The 27245-nt window shown below is 39.9% G+C and overlaps 1 protein-coding gene across 1 annotated transcript; it reads left to right on the forward strand.

Annotated features, from left to right (window-relative positions):
* The first annotated feature begins 4008 nt into the window (after nucleotides 1-4008).
* On the forward strand, nucleotides 4009-26149 carry LOC146475449 (uncharacterized). Its single transcript, XM_085115857.1, has 19 exons — nucleotides 4009-4084; nucleotides 5244-5352; nucleotides 6353-6481; nucleotides 8617-8726; nucleotides 9491-9586; nucleotides 10755-10874; nucleotides 11294-11413; nucleotides 13088-13204; nucleotides 13753-13875; nucleotides 14318-14440; nucleotides 14866-14988; nucleotides 15488-15661; nucleotides 16279-16455; nucleotides 16927-18242; nucleotides 19266-19404; nucleotides 19900-23826; nucleotides 24228-24395; nucleotides 24502-24774; nucleotides 25663-26149. The coding sequence occupies exons 2-19, from the start codon at nucleotides 5264-5266 to the stop codon at nucleotides 25881-25883; spliced, it is 7545 nt and encodes a 2514-aa protein (XP_084971983.1). The 5' UTR covers nucleotides 4009-4084; nucleotides 5244-5263; the 3' UTR covers nucleotides 25884-26149.
* The last annotated feature ends 1096 nt before the right edge of the window (nucleotides 26150-27245 follow it).

The raw sequence follows: 27245 nt of genomic DNA on the forward strand, positions 1-27245 counted from the left end.
TACTGAGCAGTACTTTCCTGTGGTGCTGTTTATTATGCTGTACAAGGTGTTTCTAACTTTTGGGTCCGTGGATGAAATCCTAAACTGTGACCATTCGTGATCAAATGAAAGCTACTGAGCAGTACTTTCCTGTGGTGCTGTTTATTATGCTGTACAAGGTGATTCTAACTTTTCGCGTCTGTGGATGAAATCCTAAACTGTGACCATTCAACTGAAAACTACTGAGAACAACTTTCCTTTGGTATTCTATGTTATGCTGTACAATACGAGTCTTAACTTTGACTCTGTACACATGAACACTGGAATGAAAGATCTTTGGTAGCACTTTCCCGCAGTGATTTTTTCAATATTCATCATTCATTTGAATTAATTTTACATTTCTGACCAAGGGAGCCCAGCTGCCTCAAAACTAAAATAGATTATGGAAAAGAGAATCAAACGGACCGTGACAGTTGATTTCAATGTACTCTGATCTCAGATAGGCATAGATTGATTGAGTGGGGTTGTCGTGCAGTTTCTCTATTCCTTTAGTGTTGTGGAATTTTAAAACCAAAGCCTTTAAAAAATTTGTCTGCAAACCCGAAGCAGGTTTCGTTTCGTTTCCTCCTGGTAAAATAAAATCGTCACCTTGACCCCGTTATAGACGTTTAGCATATTGTACATTCCCTCAGGGCCAAGATGTAAACAATATTTAGTTAAGTGAAATTTGAAATAGTTTTCCACTTTTGAACAAGGGTTAGGGTTATACATTTCAATTAGCCATAATTTTGTTTCAGTTCCCTTAGGCCCGGTTCATACGTCGAACTTTACATGAGCCGAACCTAATACCTATTAAGGTCGACCCAAATAATTAAGTTCGGCAGTTGATTCAGACGTCGAACCAAACTGAAGTCGAACTTAATTAAAGCTCCAGTGAGAAAGTAGATTTTCGTGGTCAGCGGCTGTTATTTTTACTCAACAAGATTTAAAATGGCGGGAAAGATGAATTCTGATATGGAAGAGCTTGTTTGGTAAAATAATAAAGACAGGCCAAACACGGCTCGTACTGGTCGAGATAAAAAGAATATAACCTTCAAAGCTAATTTGCTCTTACGAGTACGTCTTTCAAAGATCTCCCTTTTCTGTACGAAAGTAAGGAAGGGTCTTTGCAGATCTCCCTTAGCAGAGGCAGATTTTCTATCAAGTGTCATTTACCAGGAGCCATAATCAGGGAAGGAGACCGTAACGAGATGCCATTTTGACTTGTGGGCCTGTCCACATGTGTTGTACCAAAAAAATCTAATTTTAGAAAAAAATTGCGCCAAACGCGCGTGCGCGCACGCGTGTAAACGGCCAGGATCGCGCGTGGAGAAATTCAAAATGGCGTCCAAATTTTAAAATTGTGCCAGGGAATATCTCCTCAGTGCCCACATTTAAGGAATTAAACTCTCACAAAGAAAAGGTAACAATTGAAAGAAGACGGGAAAAGTTGAAATAAGCGGCCTATTGATCACTTGACTCTCACAGTAAAGTCAAAAGGGCGTCAAAACGGTGGCGCTGCGTGCGTTGCTACTGTTGAATGAATGAAAAATGCTTACACTCTACAGACATGTACCTAGACAAGTAAGGACTTTTTATCTTTAGTGAATTTTTTCTCAGCTGCTTTCCGTGTCACATATAAGGTAGTAGCCCCACGCAAATTTGCGTGTATTCACGCGGGTATATGACGTGAGGGGGGGGGATCTTTTCTAAAAATAGTTTTGTTTGGTACAACTCATGGGGATGCGTGGACCCCGCGCTTACGGTCTCCATCCCTGATTATGGCTCCAGTATTTACTCATCTGAATTGTTTTAGGTTAGGCACAGAAGGGCGATATTCCATAACAAACTTCAAAATGTTTTTGCGGGTTTTTAGTTTGTTTTGTAGTGCCGACATTCTTTCGCGGAAGTTGACTTCTGAAAGAGTTTTATTATAAGGTTATCGAGGGAACCTCTGTTGCGTAATCTCTGTTTGAATAGAGTGATGTTTTCTTCAAATGTTGTTTTTGAAGATTTTGTTCTGAGAAGTCTTGACGCTTCGCCTTTGATATAGCCTGTATTGGAAAGTTTCTGTCGGTTAGAAGTGTGTGTGCACATCAAGAATAGATTTTTTTTTTTTATCTTTCGCATCTCAGACAAGTATATTTAGTTGTTTCGAAACAACAAGAACAAGCACATTCCAGTTTCCCGCCATCTTGTTCAGAATGAAGTCCTTTGCGCACGTGCCAAGTCGATGGAATGCACAGACCTCTGGGATAGATATAATTTATATAATTTATACGTAACGTATGCATTTGGTTCGGCACATGAAAAGTTCGACGTCTGAATCGAAGTCGAACTTTTGCCGTTCTATTCGACTGGCGTAGTCGAATAGAACGGCGGGTCGACCCAAATACAAATCTGTCGATCCTAACTGATTCATACGTCGATCTTTACATGCGCCGAACCAAATGATTAGGTTCGGCTCATGTAAAGTTCGACGTATGAACCGGGCCTTATTCCTTTATAGTTGTAGAGCTTTATTTAACTCTTAAACCGTAAATGACAGCAAAACATATTTTCATTTATGGTTCGGTTCGCACTTGTTAGTAAGGTTCAAACATAGGAAACCTCGCGTGTGGACCAGCGAGACATGCGCAATGCTTTTCATTTCCTTGTCTTTCTCCTTGCACTTTTGAGTCTCTGGTTCCCATGAGGCGACAAAGGAACGTACTCACGTGCAGTGCCACTTAACGCTTGTGGTTATGTCAAACTGGTTCATACTTCTGACATAGAATATATTAAGCTTAAGTGCTTCTTAAATAAGCAAAAGCGTAACAAAAGAAACTAGATTCTTCCTTTATTTTGTGCTTGGCTTGACCCTGTTGTAGTTGTCCAGCACATACCGTAGTTAAAACCACTCCCAACAATAAAATTGTAAATAATCCAAATTATTTTCGATCCTCGGTTATTTCGAACGTCGCTTCATATTTTCTTTTACTCCCTTGTCTGTTAAGTTTTAATATTTCCTTTATGATAAATCAACTCACAATTGACATCTCGAGATAAGGAACGTTTTCTCCTATTACGTTTTAGAAAAGAACTAAACGAATATATCTGCTAACATCCGAAGCCTGAGAGCACGTGACTTATTGACTTCCTGTTTATTCATTTACCTTTGCTTATATAACTTTTGTTTCCTTGTTTCCATGTACGTTCGCTAGCTAAGATTTATTAAAATGCATGACATCTTTTGTTGAGTATGAAATCGGGTGCGTAAACTCTTTTTAACCCCATGAGTTTTCGTTTACACACCTCCACATTTTGCTGATCCCTGTTCCTTGCATTAATGTTGTAAATTAGTTTGTGGAAATAAAGAAACTCGAAAACGTGAACTAAAACGTAACATAAATGAAACGAAAACTATCGAAACGCTAGAGTTACTCTACCGTGGAAAAACAAGTCGTAAACAACTTGAAATGTAAATTTGCAATTGTCATTGTTTTCGTTGTAGCGCAATTATCAATGGCTCAGCAAACTATGACTTCCGTTGCTGCTAAAGCTACTCCCATTGATAAAAACGCTATAAAAACACCCTAAAACGACTTCCTCTTGAAATCATCTTATTCATCTTCAAGCTAGCTGCAGCAGCAGCAGGTGACAACCTTGTGCTAGTAAGGTGACCTTTAACTGTGAAAACGTGGTAATCTAATTGGAAGCAACAAGTCCCTTTACATTTGTATGGGCCGTAAGTACATTTAGTATTGAAAACTCACAAACCTAAATATGAACCAAAATTATTTCAGTGACGATCGAAAATGGTGTTTGACGTAATTCGAAACATGTCAGTGCACTGCCCAATGGCATGTTCATTCACCACGGATAGTAGCCAGTTACACTTCGATTTTTATATAAAAGTTGAAACAGTTCATCAGTTCAGTTTCAGAACTCTATTTATACCTTAATCGTAAAGGTACCCTAAGATTGAATTACACTTGAAATAGAAAAGATCTCAAACGTGTTTCATCTTCGATTTGGTTGTAACACGCATCTGCAAGTTAGGAGAAGTCTCTGATCTCTCGAGTTGGTGAGTGTCACAAAAATTAGTTACCTGTCCTGAAATTCATTGCCGTTTCTATTAATCAGGGCTCGTTTGTTCAAAAGCCGATAACACTTATCCACGATTTATTAGAAGTTAACCGAGGATTCCATCTTACTCGTTAAAAATGCTTTTGAAGGCTAATTTTAAGTTAATGAGAAAGAAGAGTCTCTAGGTCAAAACTGTGAGACAAAAATCTCTCTAGGAATCTTTATTGACTAGTAATTAAACTCGAACCAAAGTTCACTTTACAACCTAGGGTTAGCTAAATCGGGCCCAGTTTTCTGTTCTTTTACGAGAGACGCTTTCATTGTAGTTTCAAAGGACTCACACTTTTCGAATATAGTCTCACGCGATCATTTTCTCTTCAGTTTTATATAAAGTTTGCACACAGCCAAATCCGGCGCTGAGACATGTTGCAACTTTTGGGGTTTCGGATGAGATCCTAAAGCATGACCATAGAGCTTGAATCTACTTTACATTACTTTTCATTTTTACTGTTTGTTGTACTTTACAGTGTAATGGAAAGCTGACTATAAAGTACTATCGCAGTGGTCACGCTTTAAGCCCCGGTCATCTCAAACGTTGAACTTGACATGTGTCGAACCTATTGCAAATGAGCAAAAGTTTTTGTTTGTGCTAATTTGCTATAAGTTCGTGGCATGCAAAGTTCAAAGTTTGAATCGCGGCTTAGAATCTCGTCCATAACCCCAAAGGTAACAACAAGGTTCCTACTTCAATGTGTGGATTAAATCCTTAGGTGTTTTTTACGTGAAAGCCACTGAACAATGCTGTGATTATATCTTGCATCATAAAGCGTTGAGGATCCGAAACGAATATTAATTAATTACTGCTACACTAAAAAAAACCCTGAAAGATTAAGGCTGCGGAAGTGTTTACGAAAGATTCTACTGTGAGTACCATTTTTAAAAGGTTGTGCTTTCGATCGGATTCGTACGGACGTCAGTTTCACGAAACAGATTAAGGAAAACTCGTTGCGAAAGCGTACGCGTGTCCATGTGGAATGGATGAAAGGATTGAATTGCGACTGAAGTTATTCGTCGTGGACCTCTTTGGTCCTCGAACTGATCATGCACTTTTCCTCTAAAAGAACAGCCTACTGATAAATTTTATTTCCTTTGCAGAGCTGTGGGTTAGACCAGCAAAATGAGGATCACTGGATCACTGTTTCTATTATCTGTGTGTTTTGCTATGCTGAATAAAGTTGTTTCTCAGGCCAACTTGCGCCCTGGAGGGTAAGTTTAATTTGTTTGTTTTGTTTTTGTTCTGCTTTTTAAAGTGAACATGAGAGAATTTGTTCATTTGCTTGATCAAATGTTGATGTTTCTCTCGTGTAAAAATCGCAAAAAAAGTCTTTATCAATTTTTTTTCGCCGCGTTTGTGGCGTATAAAAGCGTCAAATTTCACTTCGGTTGGGTACAATACCGCGCAAGACGGGAGACTGGGGATAGTAGAGCTGTGACGTCAATACAAGGACGCTTAGTCTCGCGTCATAAATAATTTAATTTTCTTTATCACTGAACTCGAAGTTAACGTTACCAAGAGCTAAGATCCAATTTTCCCGATAACTTATTTCTTAATTCCATTGCAAATCATCCCATTCATGCCGATTATTTGTCCATGTACGAGGAGCAAACTCAGGCAATCGCTAAAAGTTTTTCTTTTTCAGAACTCTTAGAAAAGCAATAAAATCAATAGTACAATTCGCGGGTAGCTTGACATTTTTTAATATTACATTAACTTGCAGCAAAAATGGGTTGAGAAATGAACTCGCCACACCTCATTTAACAAAAATGTAATATTTCGTAGAGATCTGATGTAAACTCGAGAAATTGCAATATTTACAAAGGTTATTTCAGTATTATTTAACAAATAAATGCTTTCATGCCCGTTATCAGTTACCCAGAAAATAAATAAAACAAGAGCGAGGATCGTTATCATTGTATTAAAACCAAGTTTTGGTTCATTACAATGAGAAAAATAGTTTCACAATATTTCGAGTAATTAAATTGAACAAAAACTGGAAAACTAGGCTTATAATTAGGCGTACAAGTATTAAAAAGGAAATTTAATTCCTTGTTAATTCATTTCCCTGTCAATTAATTTCCTTGTTAATAGGAAACGAGTTTCCTTCTCAATTCATTTCCTTTATCCAAGATTATTATTACTAAAGAGGTTAATGCAACGAGCCCTAGCATTGTGATAACAGCGGCTATTTGATTTTTTTTGTCGCAGTCGCAATGTACTGGTTAGGTATGTCGCCTACACCACGTCCGTTGGAACATCAGTGAGAGTTGTTACAACCAATGGCCGAACGTGCACAACTTCTTATTCCTGGAGCTGTTGGAACTGCAGACGATGCCGGTAAGATATGCCTCGCGCCTGGCGCACGCTGCATTGTAATTAAACGCAAAAAATGCTGCGGACGAAAGCCGATTAACGCTTATCCACGATTAGAAGTTAATCGAGGTTTTCATCTCCCTGGTTAAAAACGGTTTTAAAGGTTAATTTCGAGCTAAAGGTAAAGAAAAGTCGAATTAAAACCGAGGGCCATAAATCTTTTGGAAGAATCTTTGCTGATTAGCTATTAAACTCGAGTCAAAATTTGCGTTAATCAAGGATTAGCTTAATCGGGCTTTGAACAACTGGGAGAGCTATCTTATTTAAGGACGGTGCCTACTATTAGCGAAGTATTTTTGCGCAGTTTATCACCATGCGGGAAAAGCAGATCTTAGTAGCGGCTATTGAAATCCAAAAAGAAAATTGGGGGTAACTTCGCATCTTTTAGAGATAACTAAGCAACAATTATTCTAAAAAGCAGCAAAATACAAAGCAATGTATGGCGCTTTTTTCCAAATTGAAGCTTTATTATCTCTGAAAAATGCATGGTTAACCCCAATTTTATTTTTGGATACCAAAATCACTTGCTAAGTTCTGCTTTCTCCGCATAGTTTTAAAGCGCGCAAAAATATCCCTGCATTAGTAGGCACCACCCATAGGAAACCCGAGTATCTCGAGATGCGCAGAACGTATGCGCAGTAACAATAGTAGGCACCGTCCACACAGCCACACAGCCTTGTAGTACCGGGTTGGCCGATTTTAAAAGCATTCGTAAATTTTTAATATTGAAGCTTATTTTTCAGCTTGCTTGGTGTTCTTTACTCTTTTTGGGGTAAATATTTAATACCCCGGCTAACAATCTTGAGAAGCTGCTGGCGGCTTTGATTGTAAGGGAGGGGAAGGAGAGGGAGGCTGTAGCAATTGTAAAACAATGGAATGTATTAACCTTAGCATATTCCCCTCGACCTAATCCCTTGCAAAGGTAGACTACGAGAAGTCTCTCTTTTGTTCGAAAATCCGCGGGAAGAACGCAAACAATTGAGCAAGCACGCCTTCCGCATTCCGCCCACGCTCCACTCGAGGCTCCGCCGCTCGCGCGCGCGACTCGACCCTCGAATATCGTGTTTGTTTTTTCCCGCGGATTTTCGTACAAAAGAGAGACTGTTCGCAGTCTACTGCAAAGCCCCTTTGAAAAATAATGGACAGTCGATGCAAATAGTTTCATTCAATCTCCGAAAGTTTGCCACAACAAGGCAACGCTATCAACCATTTTTTACAGCACTAACATGAAACAAACGTAAATTATTCGTTAGAGCCATACCTTTATGAAACTTTGAAGTGTTCAGTGATGCATCACGTCAGACTCTTCTCTTGAACGTTAACTCCTTTTCTTCGTTTCCCTTAGAATACCCACTACCATCCAATCCATTCTTCGAGTTTTCTTGGCAAGGGTGAACCATGAGAGAACCGCGCAATCTATTTTCCGTACATTTTCTGTGTCTGTCTTTCCGTTCACAAACGAAGCGAAGCGCATAATGTTAATTTCCACCAAATTTGCCGATGTCATAACGTGAATGAAAAAAGTCCCACTGAGGCAATGAAAATGACGTATTTACAAGATATCATGTACATGGAATGTTACTCACGAGAGAAAAAGTGTCTGTTTTGCATAAGAATAGTTATCGAGTTATTGACTTGTTCCCTCGGGGATATCTTATATATTCCCTTCGTGCCAAGGCCTTGGACTCCGTCCTCGGGTGCGGCATCAGGGGAATATATGACATATTCCTTCTGTCCAGGTCAATAACCCTCACAAAGGCTTGTTATTATTATTGTTATTATTGTTAAATTTCTTTGCAAGCATGTTTATTGAATTTTTGAAGTTATTGAAGTTTCACTGGTGGACACACTTTTTTGAGAAAAATAATTATTCAGATATTTCTTAAAATTTAAAAACGTTCTCTGGCCACAATGTTTTTAAAATAAATAAATAAGCTTTCGGCTACCAGACTTTTTCAACGGCTGCAGTCTGGTAGCCGAAAGCTTATTTCTATTATTATTTTTATTTTTTTTCTTTTGAGTTTTTAAGATGTATAATCCTGGTTACTATTTCTACTCCTATTCAGATATTATATGATTTTCTTGTCTCGCGTTTTCAGAACGCTTTATAGAGCTGTGTGGCGAACTGTCTACCGATCGGTCACAATCAACAGACCAATCTACTACTGCGCTACTGGTTGGAGGCAAAGTGGATCCGAATGCACAATACGTATGTTTGTAGCCAAAGATATTTAACAAATCGACGGCAGTTTTCTATGATCCATACTCTCGGAGGATGACATCGTGCGCATGGCCTAAGACCAAGTCAGTTGAAGATTCCATACAGTTAACTGTCCCTCAACCGACCAATTTATGATGATGATGATGATGATGATGATGATGATGATGATGATGATGATGATCTTACAGACCAGAAAATCACGTCATAAAAATGTTTAAAACTTAAGTGGAATCCCAAACCGCAGGCGAGTGGTTTCACTGCCAAGTTTTGAACATTTTATGGAGTCATTTTATGGCCTATAAGAGTATAGACCATAAAAAAACTGCCGTCGATTTGTTTTTAACAATAACATGGAAAAGTACGAGTAGAAACGACTTTATTTTCCGCTGAGAAAGTGCGCGGGTTACAACTGACTTCATTTTATTGCCTGTACTCTTATACACGATATTTGACCCTTCGCTTGAAAAAGAAAACAGAAAAATGGCATTAAAGTTCTTTGTTGGGTTCCTCGTACAAATTCGGCGTGCGTTGTGTGGTTTACCTTTGGTTCGAGTATGTCCCACGTTTCCTGTTTTAGTTTTTCACCTCCCAAAAGTTGCCGAGTTTATCGGCGTGCATCGGCGTGCTTCCTCAACCCCTCCAACTGAAGTTGAAACATAATCGATAAATTTACTCGAACAAATTACGATCTCTTATAAGATTTTCCTTGCTCTCCAACAACCCTGAAGAATTGTACAATTCTTTGTCTTTAGCAATTTGTACCGGTGGTTGCAACAATGGAGGAACATGTGTCAGCCCTGAGCGTTGTCAATGTAGTCCTGGATGGGAAGGTTCAAAGTGCAGAACGGGTAAGAATTGTCTTCGAATAAGCCATTTTACAGGTGTGTGCTTAGTGACCTGGCTTTTGATTGGAAGCGAGGCTGGGGGTGAAGTTGTTTTGATACAAACCTCACTGTTTTTCTCATGTAATTGCAAATTAGTTAGCATAAGAACAGCATGATCTACATATGAAAAGCAGTGAGGTTTGTATCAAAACAATATCACCTCCAGCCTCGCTTCCAGTTTAAGGCTAGGTCACTTAGCACACGACTGTAAAATGGGTTATTGTTATATAAAATAGGAGCCGGATTCTTTGGTGAAATATTATCCATCACATATCATAAGGAAATGAACATTCTATGGTGAAGAAAGCTTTAATTTGAAAGCGAGTTACTTGAACTTTCGATTTAGACATCTGCGTTTCCCTATACTTTGTCCTAATTTCCTGTGACTTCTCATCTCCTCTTTTTTCCGTTGACAAATAAAGCATAAATTTCCTACAGGTCCAGTTAGAAAAATGGTCAGGTTGGCAGTCTGACAGACTAACGAACGCACTAATGGGTAGACAAAAAGGTAGACAGACGGAGTGGAAGGATGGATTGATGGAAAACAAACCGAAAAACGGACAAAAAGACAGACAGTCAGGTAGAAACTGGACAGACAGACATACAGACAGACGGTCGGACAAGTGAACAGACAGATAGACAGCAAGAAAATAGAGTGACAGACAGACAGGCAGACAGACAGACTGACAGACAGACAGACAGACAGACAGACAGATATATTTATCGGACGTCCGTACAACAAAGCAAATAACATTTGAACATTTGAACATGATTACATGCGATTGCAAAAACGTTAACACCTAAAAAGCATAAACCATGAACGATGAGACCCAACGGATTTGTGGATAGTGTTTAAAAATTGGCCCTTGTTGGCCAACTTGACACTTTAAGGAAAGCTTGGACAGTTTCCATCATTCACCACGTGCAACTAATTTTAGTTATCAACCGTCGCTCGAGAATAGAATATTATGTAAATCACTTTAGTACACTTATACCTATAAAGCCATTGGGTCTCATCGTTCACGGTTTATGCTTTTTAGGTCTCAACGTTTTTGTAACTGAGAGTACACATTGACAATAACAATATACGAATTTGAGTTGATACAAATCATTACTTTTTGGGTGTAAACAGATACCAACGAGTGTGCTACAAACAATGGTGGCTGCGATCATACTTGTACCAATTTTCCGTTTCCTTATCAATGTTCTTGTGATGCAGGCTACAACCTTATTGGAGTAAATAGCTGCCAAGGTAAGTGAAGTTTGTCCAAAAAGGAAATGCTAAACTACAGTGAATAAGTGACAAAGGACTGCGACCGAAAAATACTGCTGGTATACACAGCATCTGTGAAAGATCTAAACAGCCAAAAATAAACATACAAGTAAAGTAAGCCAGGCTGATACTGCGTAGAAAACTTAACACGACAGCGACACGATAGAGACCAAACCGAAAGTAAAAAATGCAACCATGGACAGCTGTTTCGAGCTGGTTGACTCTCGCTCGTTAGCACGGTGTAGCAGCAAGAAATAGGATTTCAAACAACATGAAGTCAATGTACAACTCAATTCATTTCTTTTTGTTGGTTGAACGTAATTTCTTAAAAAAATAATAAACAAAAAATTTCAAAAAACATTATTATGTTAACAGAACTTTGTCTTGAACTCACACAGACATCAATGAATGCCTCGGCAACCACGCTTGTGAGCAGGTATGCATTAATAACCCTGGAAGTTACTCATGCGACTGTTTCAAAGGATATGGACTAAACAACAACAGCAGAACGTGTGCAGGTATGTGGAGTGAAGCAGTTTGTCAAGCCAACAGTTATTTTATTTGTGTTAATTAAATTTGTTAGTCTGATGATGAATGGCGAGAGTTTCTAATCCGGTACCCAGATATTCTCACTCTTAGGGTGAGATCATTTGATAAAATCCGTTTTCATGTGTCAGGGATTAATGTTTAAACACAAAGCGAATGCGCAACATTTGCAGCAAAAATACTTTGTTCACGTATTGCCTAGGATGGATTTTCAAGATCAATTTAATCGTTATAAATGTTGGTAATATTTCACCTACCATACTCGGAAAGGAAAATTAATGATTTAAGAAGAAAGCCTCCGATAAAGTTTTGTTGACAATAGTGCCCAAAGTGCGCGCGCCGTGTAACGCGTACAAGGTAGTTGTACGCGTCACGTTGCCAAGCCAAAAGGTTCACAAAATTTTGAGCAAAGAGGCAACAGTACTATAAGAAGTTGCATGTTTATAAGAACTTATGGTAATTTAGTTTAAATCGATACAAGAAAACACTTTCACAGAGGACAGAAATGTCAAGGTAGATTGTCTAAGCGCGTGCAAAAAAGTGTGTCCATTTTCCCCTATATCCCCCTTAACGACGGTGCCTACTTTTGTTACTGCGCATACGTTCTTTGCCTCTCGAGATACTCGGGTTTTTTATGGGTGGTGCCCTCCAACTAATACAGGGATATTTTTGCACGGTTTAAACTTATGCGGAGAAAGCAGAACTAAGCAAGTGCTTTGAAAATGAAAATTGGGGGTAACCATGCATTTTTCAGAGATAATAAAGCTTCAATTTGGAAAAGAATGCCATACATGCCTTTATATTTTACAGCTTTTTAGAATTATTGTTGCTTAATTATCTAAAAAAATGCGTGGTTACCCCCAATTATCTTTTTGGATTCGAAGAGCCCTTGCTAAGATCTGCTTTTCCTGCATTGTCATAAATCGCGCAAAAATACTTCTGTATTAGTAGGGAACCGTCCTTAATTCTGTGGATATCGGTCCTAGCGCGGAGGCGCGATGGTGTAGTTGTTAGCGCGTCGCAAAATTTGCATGATCGGATTTTCGGGTTGGCTGGTCGGTGGTCGGCGGTGCTTCGAAGCTGATCTCGGCATCGTTTTATTTCCCGAAGCCTTGACCAAACAAGAAACAGAGTCTCGCAGAGTTAAGCCTCCACAATGACCAGAATCTAACTTCTCCTTCGCTTCTTGATAACACGTACAGGTCGTAGGAATATATAGAAAATGATATCTAAAGTTTAATTTTTCGCGATGTTTAATAAATTTCTTCCATGCAACTAGTACCATAAAAAATAAATGATGAATAATGAGACTTCTCCAGACTACAGTTGACTATAGTAGCGTACCTAGTAGCATAAAAATGCATGAAAATCAGTAACCAGAATATGCAGACTGACACTTCGGCTTCAAGGGTTATGGAGTGTTCGTACACTCGTTTTATTTTGGTTAAAGCTCTCACATGATCTTTCACTCCTCCCCCGTCCCCTACCAAGACTATCAACGGTGCTTACGACAAAGTTATGCCAAATTATATATTGTCACCAGTTTTCAGTTTGTAACTTTGACGCTGTTGAGAGTTGAAAGGTGAAGTCCCTATTTCTTCAGGACCGATTCTGATTTGAAATTTGCATTTTATTTTAATTTGCAGACATCAATGAATGCTTACAGCCTGTATGTCAGTATAAGTGCAACAATACTGTAGGCAGTTTCTACTGTGCTTGTCCCGAGGGATACCTTCTTACAAGTAATGAAAGAGATTGTGCAGGTATGTAAAAAAAAAAAAAAAAGACAAGGTATAAATTAGCACAGATGTTGAGAAACAGAGACAGAGAATAAATAAATGAATGTATGAATAAATGAATGAATGAATGAATGAATGAATGAATGAATGAATGAATGAATGAATGAATGAATGAATGAATGAATGAATGAATGAATGAATGAGTGAGTGAGTGAGTGAGTGAGTGAGTGAGTGAGTGAGTGAGTGAGTGAGTGAGTGAGTGAGTGAGTGAGTGAGTGAGTGAGTGAGGGAATGACTTAGCTGCGGTAGTTCTATAAGCTTGCTATATCTTCTTATATGAAAGCCGTTTACAGATATAAACGCAATGCAAATCGTCATATAATACGTGTATAATAGAGAGGGAGGGAAAGGGAGTCCTGTCTGCCTCTTTAACTGCCAGCGCGTATGCCAAATTACTCCCGGAACACAGTTTGGTCTCTAGCGGAGGCAGACGGGGAGTTGGAAGATCAATTTTAAAGTGATCAGTTATTTGAGCTAACTAGCTTGACAGATCCTTTGCTTTTTTAACGTAGATCATGACGAGTGTATGACGGGAAACAACACGTGTGAACAGCGCTGCATCAATCATCCGGGAGGTTACACCTGCGCGTGTCAGAATGGCTTCAACCTCAACAACGACAGTCAGTCATGCTCAGGTGAAAATAGTTAATAATCATTCCACGAAAGCGCGTTGGATATGAGATGATAGATAGCCAACGAGACGCGTAGCTATCTATCATCTATCATCTATCTATTGGCTATCTATCATCCCCATATCTAACAAGCGTGAGTGGAATAATTGTTTATTAAAAATGATCAAGAATATTGCTAGATCTTACTGATTTTGCTTTGCAAGAATAACCAGAAGACAATTTAATGGCCGCCATTTCTCGGCCATGGTATAATGGCTCATATACCATGACCACTAAACCAATCAAATTCCTGGAATTGCATTACATAACGATCCAGTTTAATAATGAAATATATATATGAGTTCATCCTTGTGGTAAAACCCTTAAGGTTTCGTTAAAGACAATTAATATTTTAATATTTTCAAAAAGTGATAAATAGTTTTTAATATATTCTGTTTTACCGTAGATATTGACGAATGCACATCAAATCTTGCTGGCTGCGCGCACCAATGCAAGAACAATATTGGCAGTTTTCAGTGCATATGTAGAAATGGATATTTTCTGAATCCTGATAATCGAACCTGTACGGGTAAGTTTGTTTGATAACTTTGGTATCTAACTGCCACGGCAACGAAATTCACCTACGTAAAAAAACTGCCTGTATAAAATCACTTATAAGTTTGAAATGTAGCATCGTTACCATACTGAGTGAATCTAGCAGAAGTGAATCTCTTTTTGCTCAAAGAATATAAGGTAGATGGGACAACGCTTTTACGTTTTATCGTAGATCAATTTGGCCCCACATTTAGAGTCTTAAATGGCTAAAAGCATTGTTTTTAAAACGATCTGGAAGCAGAATGAAACGGGTTCGAGTAGGAAGCAGTGACTAAACTGTAGACCTGAGCAACGCTCATTCTCAGCGAGGGTAAACCAAAGTTTGCTTTAAGTTGGAAACGTCATCATCTGTAAGCGTGTTTCTAACGAACTCATAATGAAATTTTGCCATTTTATCAGATCACGATGAGTGTAAAAATGGCCAACACACCTGCAGCCAGATTTGCGACAACACTCCCGGCAGTTACTATTGTACGTGCCGACCGGGATACTATCTTGATAGCGACTTGAGAACATGCAAAGGTAAACAAAGTAGAATATGAACATTGAAAATTCACAAAAGGAGGAGAATAAGTGACAGAGATACATATCAGAGACAGTTTCCTTAAGACACTTTATAATCAACCTTAGATGGGCGTTCCCATGCTCCACTCCCTCTTTCAATGTTTTGTCCTCCAATTCTGCCAGCACTTCTTTCCAAACAACGTTGAAAGACAGGGAGTCGAGATCTCTCTCTTTCCACCCTCCTCAAAAGCCGTTGTCAAATGCTCAGAAATTACAAGTACTTGACAAGCCCTTGGAAACTTTCACCTCATTGTTAGGGAGGTTTTTCTCTTACAAGGCAAAAATACTAAAAGATCCATCTCCAATGGAAGCAACTGGGGTCATCATCTCCAAATAGCCGCATTAGAAGTGTTCACAGAGATGTTATAAACGAATGACGAAAGGCAGAATCCAACCCCATATATCCTTGACAAGTGCCCCTCACGAGGTAAATAACTGCAACAATTCTCTTTATTAGGATATACCTGCTCGTCGATCACCAAGCCAATCTACGGTCACATGAATTGCACTGGAAACACAATCGACAGCGTCTGCCAGTTCAGCTGTCAACCTGGGTACGAGCTGGTTGGATCTCAGCTGCGTGCATGCTTGGTCAGCGGCCACTGGAGTGGTGATCGTGCACTTTGCAGAGGTAAACGTGTAAAAGTTAGATGTCAGTTCGAAGTAAACGAAATATTATTTTCTATGGTTTATTATTATTTTGTGACGTATTGCTGTGCAAGCTATCAGGGCGTGGCTGTTCCCTAGGAATAACCCTATGCTACTCTTGGACACAATCTTTTCATTGAGAATGATGAATTATTCAGTAATGACACAGGCAAACTCGGAAAAAGAAATTCCGAGTGTTCCTATTAGGAGTCGAACCTAAGACCTTCCGATTACTAGTTCGGATGCTCTACCACTGAGCTACAGGAGACTCGTCGGAGCTAAGGCCATTAAATTAGGTTTATGGGGCAAACGTCCTGCATACTGCTAGGATTGGAATCTCTTCATTGTTTCATTCATTTCCATGTTAGTTTTGCCTTTTTTCATAGTCAAGCTCAATTCCGAGTGATTATAGGGTAAGCGCTTCGTACTGTTGTTATTTTCATACGCATCGCTCAATCACCATAGAAAACGTTAAAATAATCTTCACTGAGCCGGTGTATATCCGTTAAACGTACCCCAAAATTCAGTCGTGAAAGATTCCCTGGTGAAAAGTACATACCACAATGGCAATTTTTTTTTTTTTTTTTTTTTTTTTTACAGTTAAGCGCTGTAACAGGCCTACACCTCCATCCAAAGGCTATATTCAAATTCCTTGTTCAACGACCTACAAAGGCAAATGTTCGTTCGTTTGCAACTCTGGGTATTTCCTGAATGGCAGCAAAGTAGTTTCCTGTTCAGCAGACTCTAGATGGGAACCGATTCCAGGCCGTTGTGACGGTAAGACAAAGTAAATTAGGAATGTGTTTGATTTTAACAAAAACTAAAGCATCCGATAGGAGCTGATAGGTAACTGACGTTCATGGGTTTCTGAGGTTTATATACTTTTTCTTTTTAAATACAATTAAAGAGCGTATCTTTCAATTATTCAGCGTGGATGCCTCCTAGTTCATCGATTAAACGCAAAGACATTTTATATTTAAAGAACAAAGATGTAAAGACGTTTGACTGCCTCCTAACACAGTAAAGGGTTTTTTTAATTGAAGGATTGCTGTCGCATTGCAATCTATACAATATATGTACCTGGAATACTCTGTGAAACATTTCATAGAAAAGCATCTCAGATTCTTAATTACGTTTAATTTATTCGATCATTGAGATATTCTTGTTTTTGTTTCTTTTGTTTTTCTTTTTTCACTGCAGTCAAATATATATTTGTAGGATTAATGCTCATGTTTTCTGGGTTTTCAGCAATAACTGTATGTCATCCAAACCCCTGCCAAAATGGAGGTGAATGCCACCCACTTAACAGTACTAATTTCGCGTGTAATTGCACAAACACTGCTTACACGGGTAGGAGATGTCATGTTGGAATCCTTCGAACACCAAAGTATCCTCGTCTTCAAGAAAACAGAAGCTTGAACATTACTTTTGAACTTTCACCACCTAAGGACGAGTTGATAATAACACCAGGGGCAGAAGGATTGGAGTTCCGTCCCAAGAATTTGATCGTCCCTCGAGTGGAACTTGGGCAAGGAATATTCTACCAAGCTAACATGACAATCACAGCCCGTCTTCCTGGCATCCGTGAGATCACTTACACCCTCTCGGGGCTTGCAGCCAAGTCATACCAGGCAGTGCGTCCAGACACAGTGGTTGTCCTTGAGAATGGCACATCTTGCAATGACACCTTGAAGACACGCTTTCCCATGGGTTGCCATAAAGTTCGACTTTTAAAGTGTCCTAAAAGCAACAGCTTTCTGTTTGCGAGGTCAACGGAGCCATGGAAACAATCCAAAAGGCGAATCAGTACAAAAGGTGTCGCTACTATCTTCTCCGGAAACCTGACATTGCCATTGGGCATACGAGGAGCTACCCTTAATAAAATGAATCACTCAGATGTCTCAACAGACAGTGGGCAATGCCAAGCCGAGTCTTCGAAAAAACTGCGATGTATTCACTCCGAGACCTTAGCATCAGTCTTCCTCCATTCCTTAAACGACAGCTTTCCCAGTTGGTTCCGTTTGATTCCGTCAAAAACCATATCAAGCTTTGAGCCCAATGACGTAATCACATACATCTGGACCGGAACAGAACTAAAAGGCATTTTGAACGGTTTAGGGCTTACGGTGAAAGACGAATCGTACTATTCCGTCCTACTGTACCCAGGTGCCATTACTATCGAGGCTAACGAGACTAGTTTGAATATCCCCAAGTACCGCAAAAATTCGTTCCTTCTTGTCGCTGCGGAACTTTGCTCGCAGGTCTTACCAGCGAAAGTCCTTCTGGCCTTTAACCCGCTCACTTACGGCGCGTTGAAACACATGCCAGTTTATCAACAACTTGCAATCAAAGGCTGGGATGTCTCCGCACTAGCTATGCAGTTTTCTAAGCACAATAGTTTTAGCTATTCGGTTAACATATGGCATCAAAGAAACACTCTGATATCTGGAAACATGGAACTCTATGGAAAGGTACAAAAGACCATTCATGGCTCTCACCCAATCCGTTCGTTGGATGTGCGATTGGTAGGAAACGCCATCCTTGAAATGCCATTTAATGACAAGGTAATTTAATTTCCATCCTTTCTCAGTTGCTGGTTATAGTCGCACTGGTTACGTAGCTGTGAAATCAGATAATTAACTCTGCCGTGTAAATTTAAGTGTTGGAAGAAAACCACTAAATTTTCGAACTGAGCATTGCCCTGTAAGGAATTGTGTCCACACGAGGTAAAGAAAACATTCTTCCAGATTTTGATCACCGATGCTCTACTGACTGAGCTACGAGGCCCGATGGGAATAGATCGCGGCTATTTTAAGATTACCCACGATTTTCTAAAGCAAACACCCACGTATAACTTTTTGATATATGCTAGATGATTAAGATGGTTTGTAATGGTAATTGATTTGAGTGGAGTACAATTTGGTCTGAAATCATACGCGAGATTTCATGCGCGAGTTCGATTTGAAATACAAGTATGATTTCAGACCAAAACTGCACGCGGGAAGTTCAATTACCACTTTATTACACCCATTTGCAGTTGGTTAGTGCAGGTAAGCCATGAAATTTGATTGGTTATTAAAATTTCATTTTCATTTTTTTATTTATTGATGGGCTAAAAAAAGGATGCGATTTAGAGCAAAACAATTGTGTGATTCGTGAATAAATCGTCCTGTTGAGAGCCAATCAGATTGCAAGGATCACCAGTGATTTCAAAATGGGTGTAATAAAACGATTAATTTTCAAAAGTTTAAAATAAATCTATTGCATTTTTCCAAGATTTCAGAAGATTTTCGAAAATTGTACGAGGATTCTTTGGAATTTTCTGATCAAGTTAGGACAATGTCCCCTGATTCCTCGAAAATTGCCTAAAATTCCGAAAATTTTCAGGGATGATCTGAAAATGATTCGTTTATATTCTAAATCCCTTGACGGACATACTTATGAACAGAGCCAAATTATATTATTTCCAACGTTTTGGTGTTCACCCATCCTTTGTCTTCTACCAAGTAAATTCAAGATTCGTTTTTGGCAACCCAGCAGCGATGTTCATGAATCATAACATTTAGACTTCTCTTGCTTAAACTCAGGTATGGGTCGACGATCGCGACCACTGGACAGCTGGTTTGCGAGGACAGGTGACTGTAACCATGACCCTCTTCCTGCTGAAACAGCAGATATCGGTTGAAATTCCACTGGAGAAATGCTCTGGACAAGTAAATTACCAAGGTCAGTGGCTATGAAGAATAGGTTTTTTTGCTCGCTGGGAACTGAGAAGTCTCGAGAAACAAAAATCGTTAATAGAAGAAAGACCGTCGCAGATATATCCTCAACATAAGTAGTTGAACAATTAAAAGAAAATTAAGAAAATCAGGTTTGAAAGGGACTCGGACCCGTTAGCATGACCTTTGCGATACCTACGAAGTGACGTGCTCTACCAAATGAACTATGTATCAGGTCCACAAGAAATCCCTCAGTTTTGAATTAACCATCATGACAAGGAATTCCATTGGATCACATCACCTCACCCTTTAAAGCAAACAGAGGTGACGCTAAATTAACTGATGCTATTTTAATGGGTTAACTGTATTGTTATCATCAATGGCTTGCTTTATTGTCATCTCACAGTCTTAAATTCTTTTTGCTCGATAATGGTTGGTCGTGGTCATGTTCTGTGGTATTTCCATTTAATAAAGAGAAGTGTATGCTTTTCTCCTTTTACAGCTTCTCAAAACAGCACGTCTTGTAAGATGACTGACAAGTACGAATTGTTCTTGAGTGGCGCATTGCGGAAAGATCCATTTAGGTCCACACTTCTCGGATCCTTTATCGAGAGTGCCAACAGTAACGTAGCTGTTATTGCAAACACGCATAATGTATCAATTGAACCGCCAACTTCGGCCATACAGATGGGGCTGCAACTAGATGGCAACATCAAGTTTGGACCATTGAAATTTCCCAACATGTCCATCGGTACCGAGATATACTCTGAAGAGTTCAGACGATGTAATGGTGATGTTAAAGCCCCGGGTTTAAGCGTTTCTGCTACGTTTAACGAAGAGACAACATTGGGGAGATTTTTCACCTCGTCCAGGTCGGATTCAGTCCATATATTTATACCTTCTAACAGTCAAAACAACACTTACGGAATCTTCAACACTACAGCGGCTTTACTGAGCCACTCATTTCAAGCGCAAGTGGCGGTCTCAAACACTTCTATAAGGTTTGAAGGAGAAATCACTCTCTGGCATAGTTACCGGCTATCTTTTAACGCTTCAGGTCGATTGCAGCCGTGGAATTTCTTGCTCTTAAAAGTCACCGGTAAATTTCCGAGGTCCACCAACAGTGAATACGATGGTCTGGAAGACAAAATGAAAGAAATGATAAATGACTACGTTCGAGTTGTTGTTGAACACACTGTTTACCGTCTCACAGCCCTGAAAACCGTAGACGATAAAATGAAAGCCAGATTGGATCGAAGCAAATTAAAACTTGCCCAAGCAGAAAATAGCACTGACTTAGCCGTTACGCGATACCTCTGGGCGCTGAAGGCTCACCACGCTGCCGTGAAAGAAGTAAGAAGTATAGAGAAGAACGTTTCCAATAGCAATCAGGACATTAACCAACTGAAAGCAGCGCTTGAGCATTTGTGCACAATAACTGAATGTCCTTATGTATGTTTGACTGGAACGGCGTGCAACACCTGTTATAAAGATATAATCACCAAGGAGCAAGGGATTTGTCCTGCGACATGTAATAATATCTTGAAGGAAAGACTACCACCCTTCAAGGAGATGGCGAGTTGCTTAAAAGAAAAATGCGACCACTCCGGAGGCGATTTCTTTTCCTTTGTGGGCTGCACTTTTGAGAAGGTTGGTAAAGCTGTGCTGACAGCTGCAGCGAAGGCAGTTATTACATACGGTTTGGTGTCGGTAGGTGTTCCACCAAACATTGCATATCCGATCGCTAGTGGTGCCGTTACATACGCTGTTACCGGTGACTCTGATAAGGCAGCAAAATCAGCAGCTACTGCTGGTGTAATGCAGTACGCTGAACCATATATAGATGAAGGCGTAGATTATGTTAAGGAAGAGGTTTTCGGAGCAAGTGGCTCCAGTGACGTGGAGGTTCCAGGGCTACTGGGCGGATTAGTTGATTCGAAAGACTGCGGCGAGGGTCGCTGGGAATGCCATGTTGAAACCTATCCTTGTGAGAAAAGCGTTTTTAATTACAAGTTCTCTAAGGTGCCTTATTCGTGTGATATTCCGTGTCAAGTAAATGTCATAAAAGAAACAGTCACCACCTCCTGTTGCAAAGAAGTAAACTGTGCATCGAGAATGAAAGATCTGAAATGCAGGGAAAAGAACGTGTTTTGCCGGATTGCCAGAGAAAAGGCTTTGGCTAGGTTAAACGCTGCCAAAAGGAAGCTCATTGAACCACTTGTGAAATTGCACAAGGCTAAGAAAAATCTCGCAGTTGTCGAAAGCGAACTTGCTAAACAAACAATCGAACTTGAAGCCGCTTCGAACGAGCGTAATATCCTAAAACGAGCACACGACGCTCTCGTTAAAGCTGCAAACATCTCGAGGAAGGCGAATGATCAGAGCCGTGCTCTTATCCAAGATGCAAGATCCCTGGCTCAGCTCTGGAACGACTCTAACCAAACCTGCCCCGTGGATATAAAGGAAATATCATTTGACTTCGCCTTGTCTTCACCCTCTGAAACTAAAATTCCTGTGTTGTTCAGAATAGCGTCCACGAATAGAGAGAAAACCATCTTTGCCATTGTCAATTTTGTATCAATGGATGAGTCTCTGAATAAAGCGGCTAAACAAATCGTTAAAGAACTTTTTGGGAATGTAAACGCTGTTCTCCGTTCTGGTCATCCAATGAATCAGCTAACTTCTGAACAAGGCAAAAAGAGAAGAAAACGTGCGATTGATGATGAGGATGATGATGATTCTAATCTCAAGACTTTGGTTGCGTTTAAAAGGAAATGTGCCCTGGTGACAAACTATAAAAGCGCTCTAAGTGAAATAATAGGCTCACTTTATAACATGTCCACAGAGTCTTTACAGATCCTTAACAACATGACAAATTCTAGCATGGCAAAACAAGACCGTGCCAAGGACCATGATTTTACTGTTAACGTAACGCAAGCTGCCGAATTTGGGCTTACTGACAGGGACGTCAATGACTCCAAGAAAGCTGTTTGTGCAGACGAGGAGGTGGTTAGCGCGGCCAGTTTACTAGAGCAACGAAACAAAACCAACCTTAATAAGGTCCAAACAGCAATGTCAATGGTTTATAGAGATTGGGAAGCAAGTATGGAGAATGTCTTTAATTTCACGTCATTGGAATGCAATGGCTTTGTGGATTGCATGGAAGATTTTGTGGACAACTTGTACTATCTATATCAAGGGATTGAACTTCCTGAGGCAGTCCGTTTGCAACAGAAGTTAACAGTACTTAGTACAGAAGTCAAGAGCCTTGTTTCCGCAGAAGACTTAACAGTGTCTGAGGCTGCAGAGAAGTCCTTTAGAATTCTTCAGATCCTGAAGGAAATCAAGAACGAAAAAATCTTTTGTGCAAGTGCTCCTAACATTACAAATCACCCAACAGCGATGAGAAACATAAAAATTGGAGAGACACTTAAACTGACTTGTAAAGCAACCGGAGATCCTGCCCCGTCTTATCGCTGGAAGAAAAATGGTCGCATTCTACCAGGCATAAATACTGAAAACCTACGAATCAAGAACGTAACAACGAGTGATAGCGGAAACTATACCTGTGAAGCATACAATCATGTGAGCGTGGAATCGTCAACACCCACCCACGTTTTGGTCCACCTCCCTCCGACACTAGTCTACCAGCCTCCGAGAATGCTTAACATTCCCATCAATACTGGTTTTTACATGCGCTGTAACGCGACCACCACGGTACATCCACTCCGATATCAGTGGCTTTTCATGGGGCTTGGTGGTAATCAATACAGTGTAATCCCGAATGGCAATTTCTCCGTTTTGAAACTCAGCTCCATTCAGAAACACGAAGAGGGATTTTACAAGTGCAATGTGTCTAACCCGTTTGCCTACACATTGTCTCAAAGCATCCAAGTTCGAGTCCTCAGGTTTTCGTTGGTGGTACCTTCTCTGAAAATATCGTTCGAGATAGTTGGTGACAACAAAAGTCTTTCGCAGGAAGAAGGGAATGCGGTCAATAACAGTGCCATACTCCTATTTGAAGATGACCAATTTCAGAAAGACATGAAAGTGTCCTTCGTGAGAGTCATAAACCGTATGGTTAACCTTTCTTCTAATGCAGTGCAGGCGTTCACCACACACGACTGTGAAATCATCGACGGAGGTAACAACATTACCTGTGGTGTATCCTTCCGACTACGGAGCTTTAATGTAACCGGTCCGGCGTCCATGGATAGTTCGGAAGAACAAAATGCTTTCAGCGTAATGCAATCTTTTAACCAACTGAAAAGGTCGATAGCTGTGGTGGTAAATGAGTCGTCTGCCAGAGGAATCAGCTTTAATGTCCGGAATGGAAGCTTCAGAGTTGACCCCTCTTCATGGAGTATAGGAGAATACAAATCTTTATGTCCAAAAGGCACAACGCTGTTTGGAAACAACTTTATTTGTGGTAAGTGAACGTGATTTAGAAAGAAGGTGGCGTGATTTATGGAATATTTCAATGCTGTTCTGTATTATCGGTTGTAATCCATACTAGCTGCAGGGAAGTACCTCGAGTGATTTGTCTGTAGGTCGATAATTTTCCATTAAAGACCCCAAAACGGCTCAGAATTCATCTTTTTGGCGCCGCAAACAACCATACAGTTTATAAAAGAATACACATGTCCCACCCATTTCTCCAGTCGGAAATACAAACTACCAGTTGTCAAATGTACTCTGGAAATGACTGCCACGCACTTTCAAAATGTAAGTGAATTCACATTAACTACCATTTTGCCTTTCTCTTTAACCCAGACGATCAAATGTGAGCCTGTGTTTAAAATTCATATATCTTTTTCTTGTTTATTTCAGTAAATTGTCCACCGGGTACTCGTGGCGACTTGAACGGGACATTGCCCGCGTGCTTCCCATGTCCCGCTGGATCGTACCAAACTAACGATGGACAAACTTCTTGCATCCCTTGTCCCTCGGGTTCTACCTCACGCAAAACTGGAATGGAAAGTCTTTCCTCTTGCAAAGGTGAGCAAAAAAGGCCTTAAATCACAATACTTTTTTGTTAAGTCTAAGAGATGGACGTATTCTTTCCAGCCTTAACTACATGACAAACACCTTGTTCTGTCCTCAGATGTTTTGCCAGACACCACGGTTTCTCCATCGACGTTATCCTCGGGACCTTACAACCGAACCACTCATGTTTCAACTGCCTCCACGCCCACTAATGAACCTAGTAAAACCTCAAAACCAACCGGAGTTTCCTTCACTACCATTAAAGACGAAGCGCCTTCAAAGTCCACTAGCTTTCCTGAAGCCCTGGGGCTGGAAAATCATGGCAAAGAAGCCACAAAGTGGAAGATAGGTTTTGCAGTATGCGTAGCTCTAGTTGTCATTCTGCTGGCGGGTAAGTTGCTGTGCTTGGAGACTAAACATTAGGTTTCACTGGTACATAAGGCCTGAATTAGCTTGGAATAACGGCTTTAGGGCGACGATGTAGCAGAAAAAAAGGAAAAGAGGTGGAAAGACAGACTTACGTGAGCGTCTTCTCTTTCAAACTAGAACTAGTATCGAAACTGGTAGCCAAAGGATTACTATCATCCCTTTGCATGGTAGACTGTGCGTTAAATGGCTGCCGTAGGTTTTATTATCCTTTCTAAAGGCGATTGCTAGGGCTCTTAAAACAGATTAAAGAAAATAATAGGTCTAAAATACGAAAACATTGCTTTACACTATTTTTCTGGACTTGTTGAGTTGATTTGGACTTTTCTTTCACTGATTTTAATCTTGTTTAAGAGCCCTAAACGTAGCCCTTGGAAAGGGTGATTAGCTAACTCAAACAGCTATTTAAACGCATAATCTACCACAGCTCAAAGGATGACAAATTTGAATGTGTAGTAGCCCAGAACTCTCTGGTCCGAGAAAAAAAGGCCACAGCGGATTCAATACATGAGGGAGTACCTCACACTTTTTGCTTGTGCACTCTTATTCTCATCCTGTGAAAACTAACTTGAGAATATTAACTGCGTGTTCTCAAAACTTCAAAGCAATTCGAAACAATACAACATATGAAACAACACGAAATAACAAAATATTTATCAAACGCTCCAACTGGGGTTTTCAGCATCTCTTTGAAAATTTGCGTGCACTTTTTTGTCGGCGGTAAGATTCAAGCCCTTCTTCTAGCAACGAGACAACCCTTTTTCGAGAGATGTTCAGTTGACTTTGTACACTTTAAAATGTTTATCTTGATTTGTTTTTTTAAATACGTTTGTTTGTTCATTTGATACCGAAGGTATTGTGCTATACATCATAATCTATCGCAAGAGGCGAATCCGCCGTTTGCCTGTAAAGAACACAGAGAATTCCGCAGAGAGGGGAAAGACAACTGATGATCAAACCTTCGAGAATCCCATATACGAAATGAAAGAGATTGGTGACAATGGACAGGTGAAAAGCTACGAAAACGCAGCGTATCAGATGGAAGAGCCTACTAAGAAGGACAGCTGCATGTAAACTGGGCAGTGGAATGCCCACCTCACCTTTATATTACTAGATATTAGGCAACTTACGTAACTGGACGGCTTAGGAAAGTGGTTGGTGGCCAAACTGGGGCAGCTCATTTCTCATTGACCTGCAGTTTAACCCAACCAATGTCTTAAAACGGCGTACCTTCATCGATTAAAATACAGAATTAACTGGAAAGGAGTTAGAAGCTTGAACTGAAAAGTAATGTTTAAAACACGAGCAGCAGTGTTTTATGGTGATTTAAAACCACGAGGCGCAGCCGAGTGGTTTTAAGACCCGATAAAACACGTGCTGCGAGTTTTTTGAACGGCTTCAAAAACAATCATACAATCATACAATCAGAGTTCCAAACAATGATGCTGTTGTGAACGTTAAAAATTAGCATACGAGATAAACATTAAACACCGCATACTAATAAGAAGGAGGTTTTTATCAGGTTTTAATACCACTGCACGTGATGTTTTATCGACCATTTGAGAGGTCAATGGGCTTATGAATTATTAATGGATTTTTGAATTGTTCATAATTAGCTGCCACGCCGTCCGCTGTTCATCAGCCGTCCTGTTGCGTAAACTTACTATATAAGAGAACTTTAAAACCGCGGTGACGACCAGAAATACGGTAAAAGTTTGTGCGCAAGCTCATCATTGCGTTGTCAACGACTGGCGACAATTACTCCAGACGTTTGACGTCGTTGTCAAACTGAGAGTTTTTCTTTTGCCACTAAACCCAGGTACAAACTAAACGCCTTTGTCAGCTGTCTTCATTGATACGTATACTTTCATCGTGGTTCTTGGTTTCGTCTTCGCAATATTTACATTTAACCCTTCCAACTTAAAAGCACTATACATTAAAATTCAAGAACATTGTTTTCTTGAATTGCATTTTTAAAACGGTAAAAAGCAAATAGGGCCATAGGAAAGAACAGCCTTTCAGGAGTTCAAATTTCCAAAATCTCGAGGTCTTGTTACGTGAGAGAAAACACCAGTATTTAAGATAATTAACAATTCAGAGCCTGGTTGTTCAAAGAGGGGATAAGGTTATCAAGTGTATAAATCGCTATCCAGCGGATAAAATGTACTCTTCCTAATACATCTTATCCCCTGGATAGCGACTTATCCACTGTATAAAATTATCCACTCTTTGAACAACTTGGGGCTAGTACCGCCAGCGCGAGTTAGGCAGCTCCAAGTTGGCCGGCTATATAATCATCCCATATCCAACAAACGCGAGCAGAATAACCGTTAATTGTTTAAAGTAACCAAGAAATATTGCCAAATCTTGCTGATTTCATTTTTCAAGAAAGACCAAGAAAGACGATTTAAAGGCCGATATTTCACGGACACGGTA

Source organism: Pavona decussata, unplaced genomic scaffold, assembly GCF_977016875.1.
Source record: "Pavona decussata unplaced genomic scaffold, jaPavDecu1.1 SCAFFOLD_84, whole genome shotgun sequence".
Classification (NCBI taxonomy): domain Eukaryota; kingdom Metazoa; phylum Cnidaria; class Anthozoa; order Scleractinia; family Agariciidae; genus Pavona; species Pavona decussata.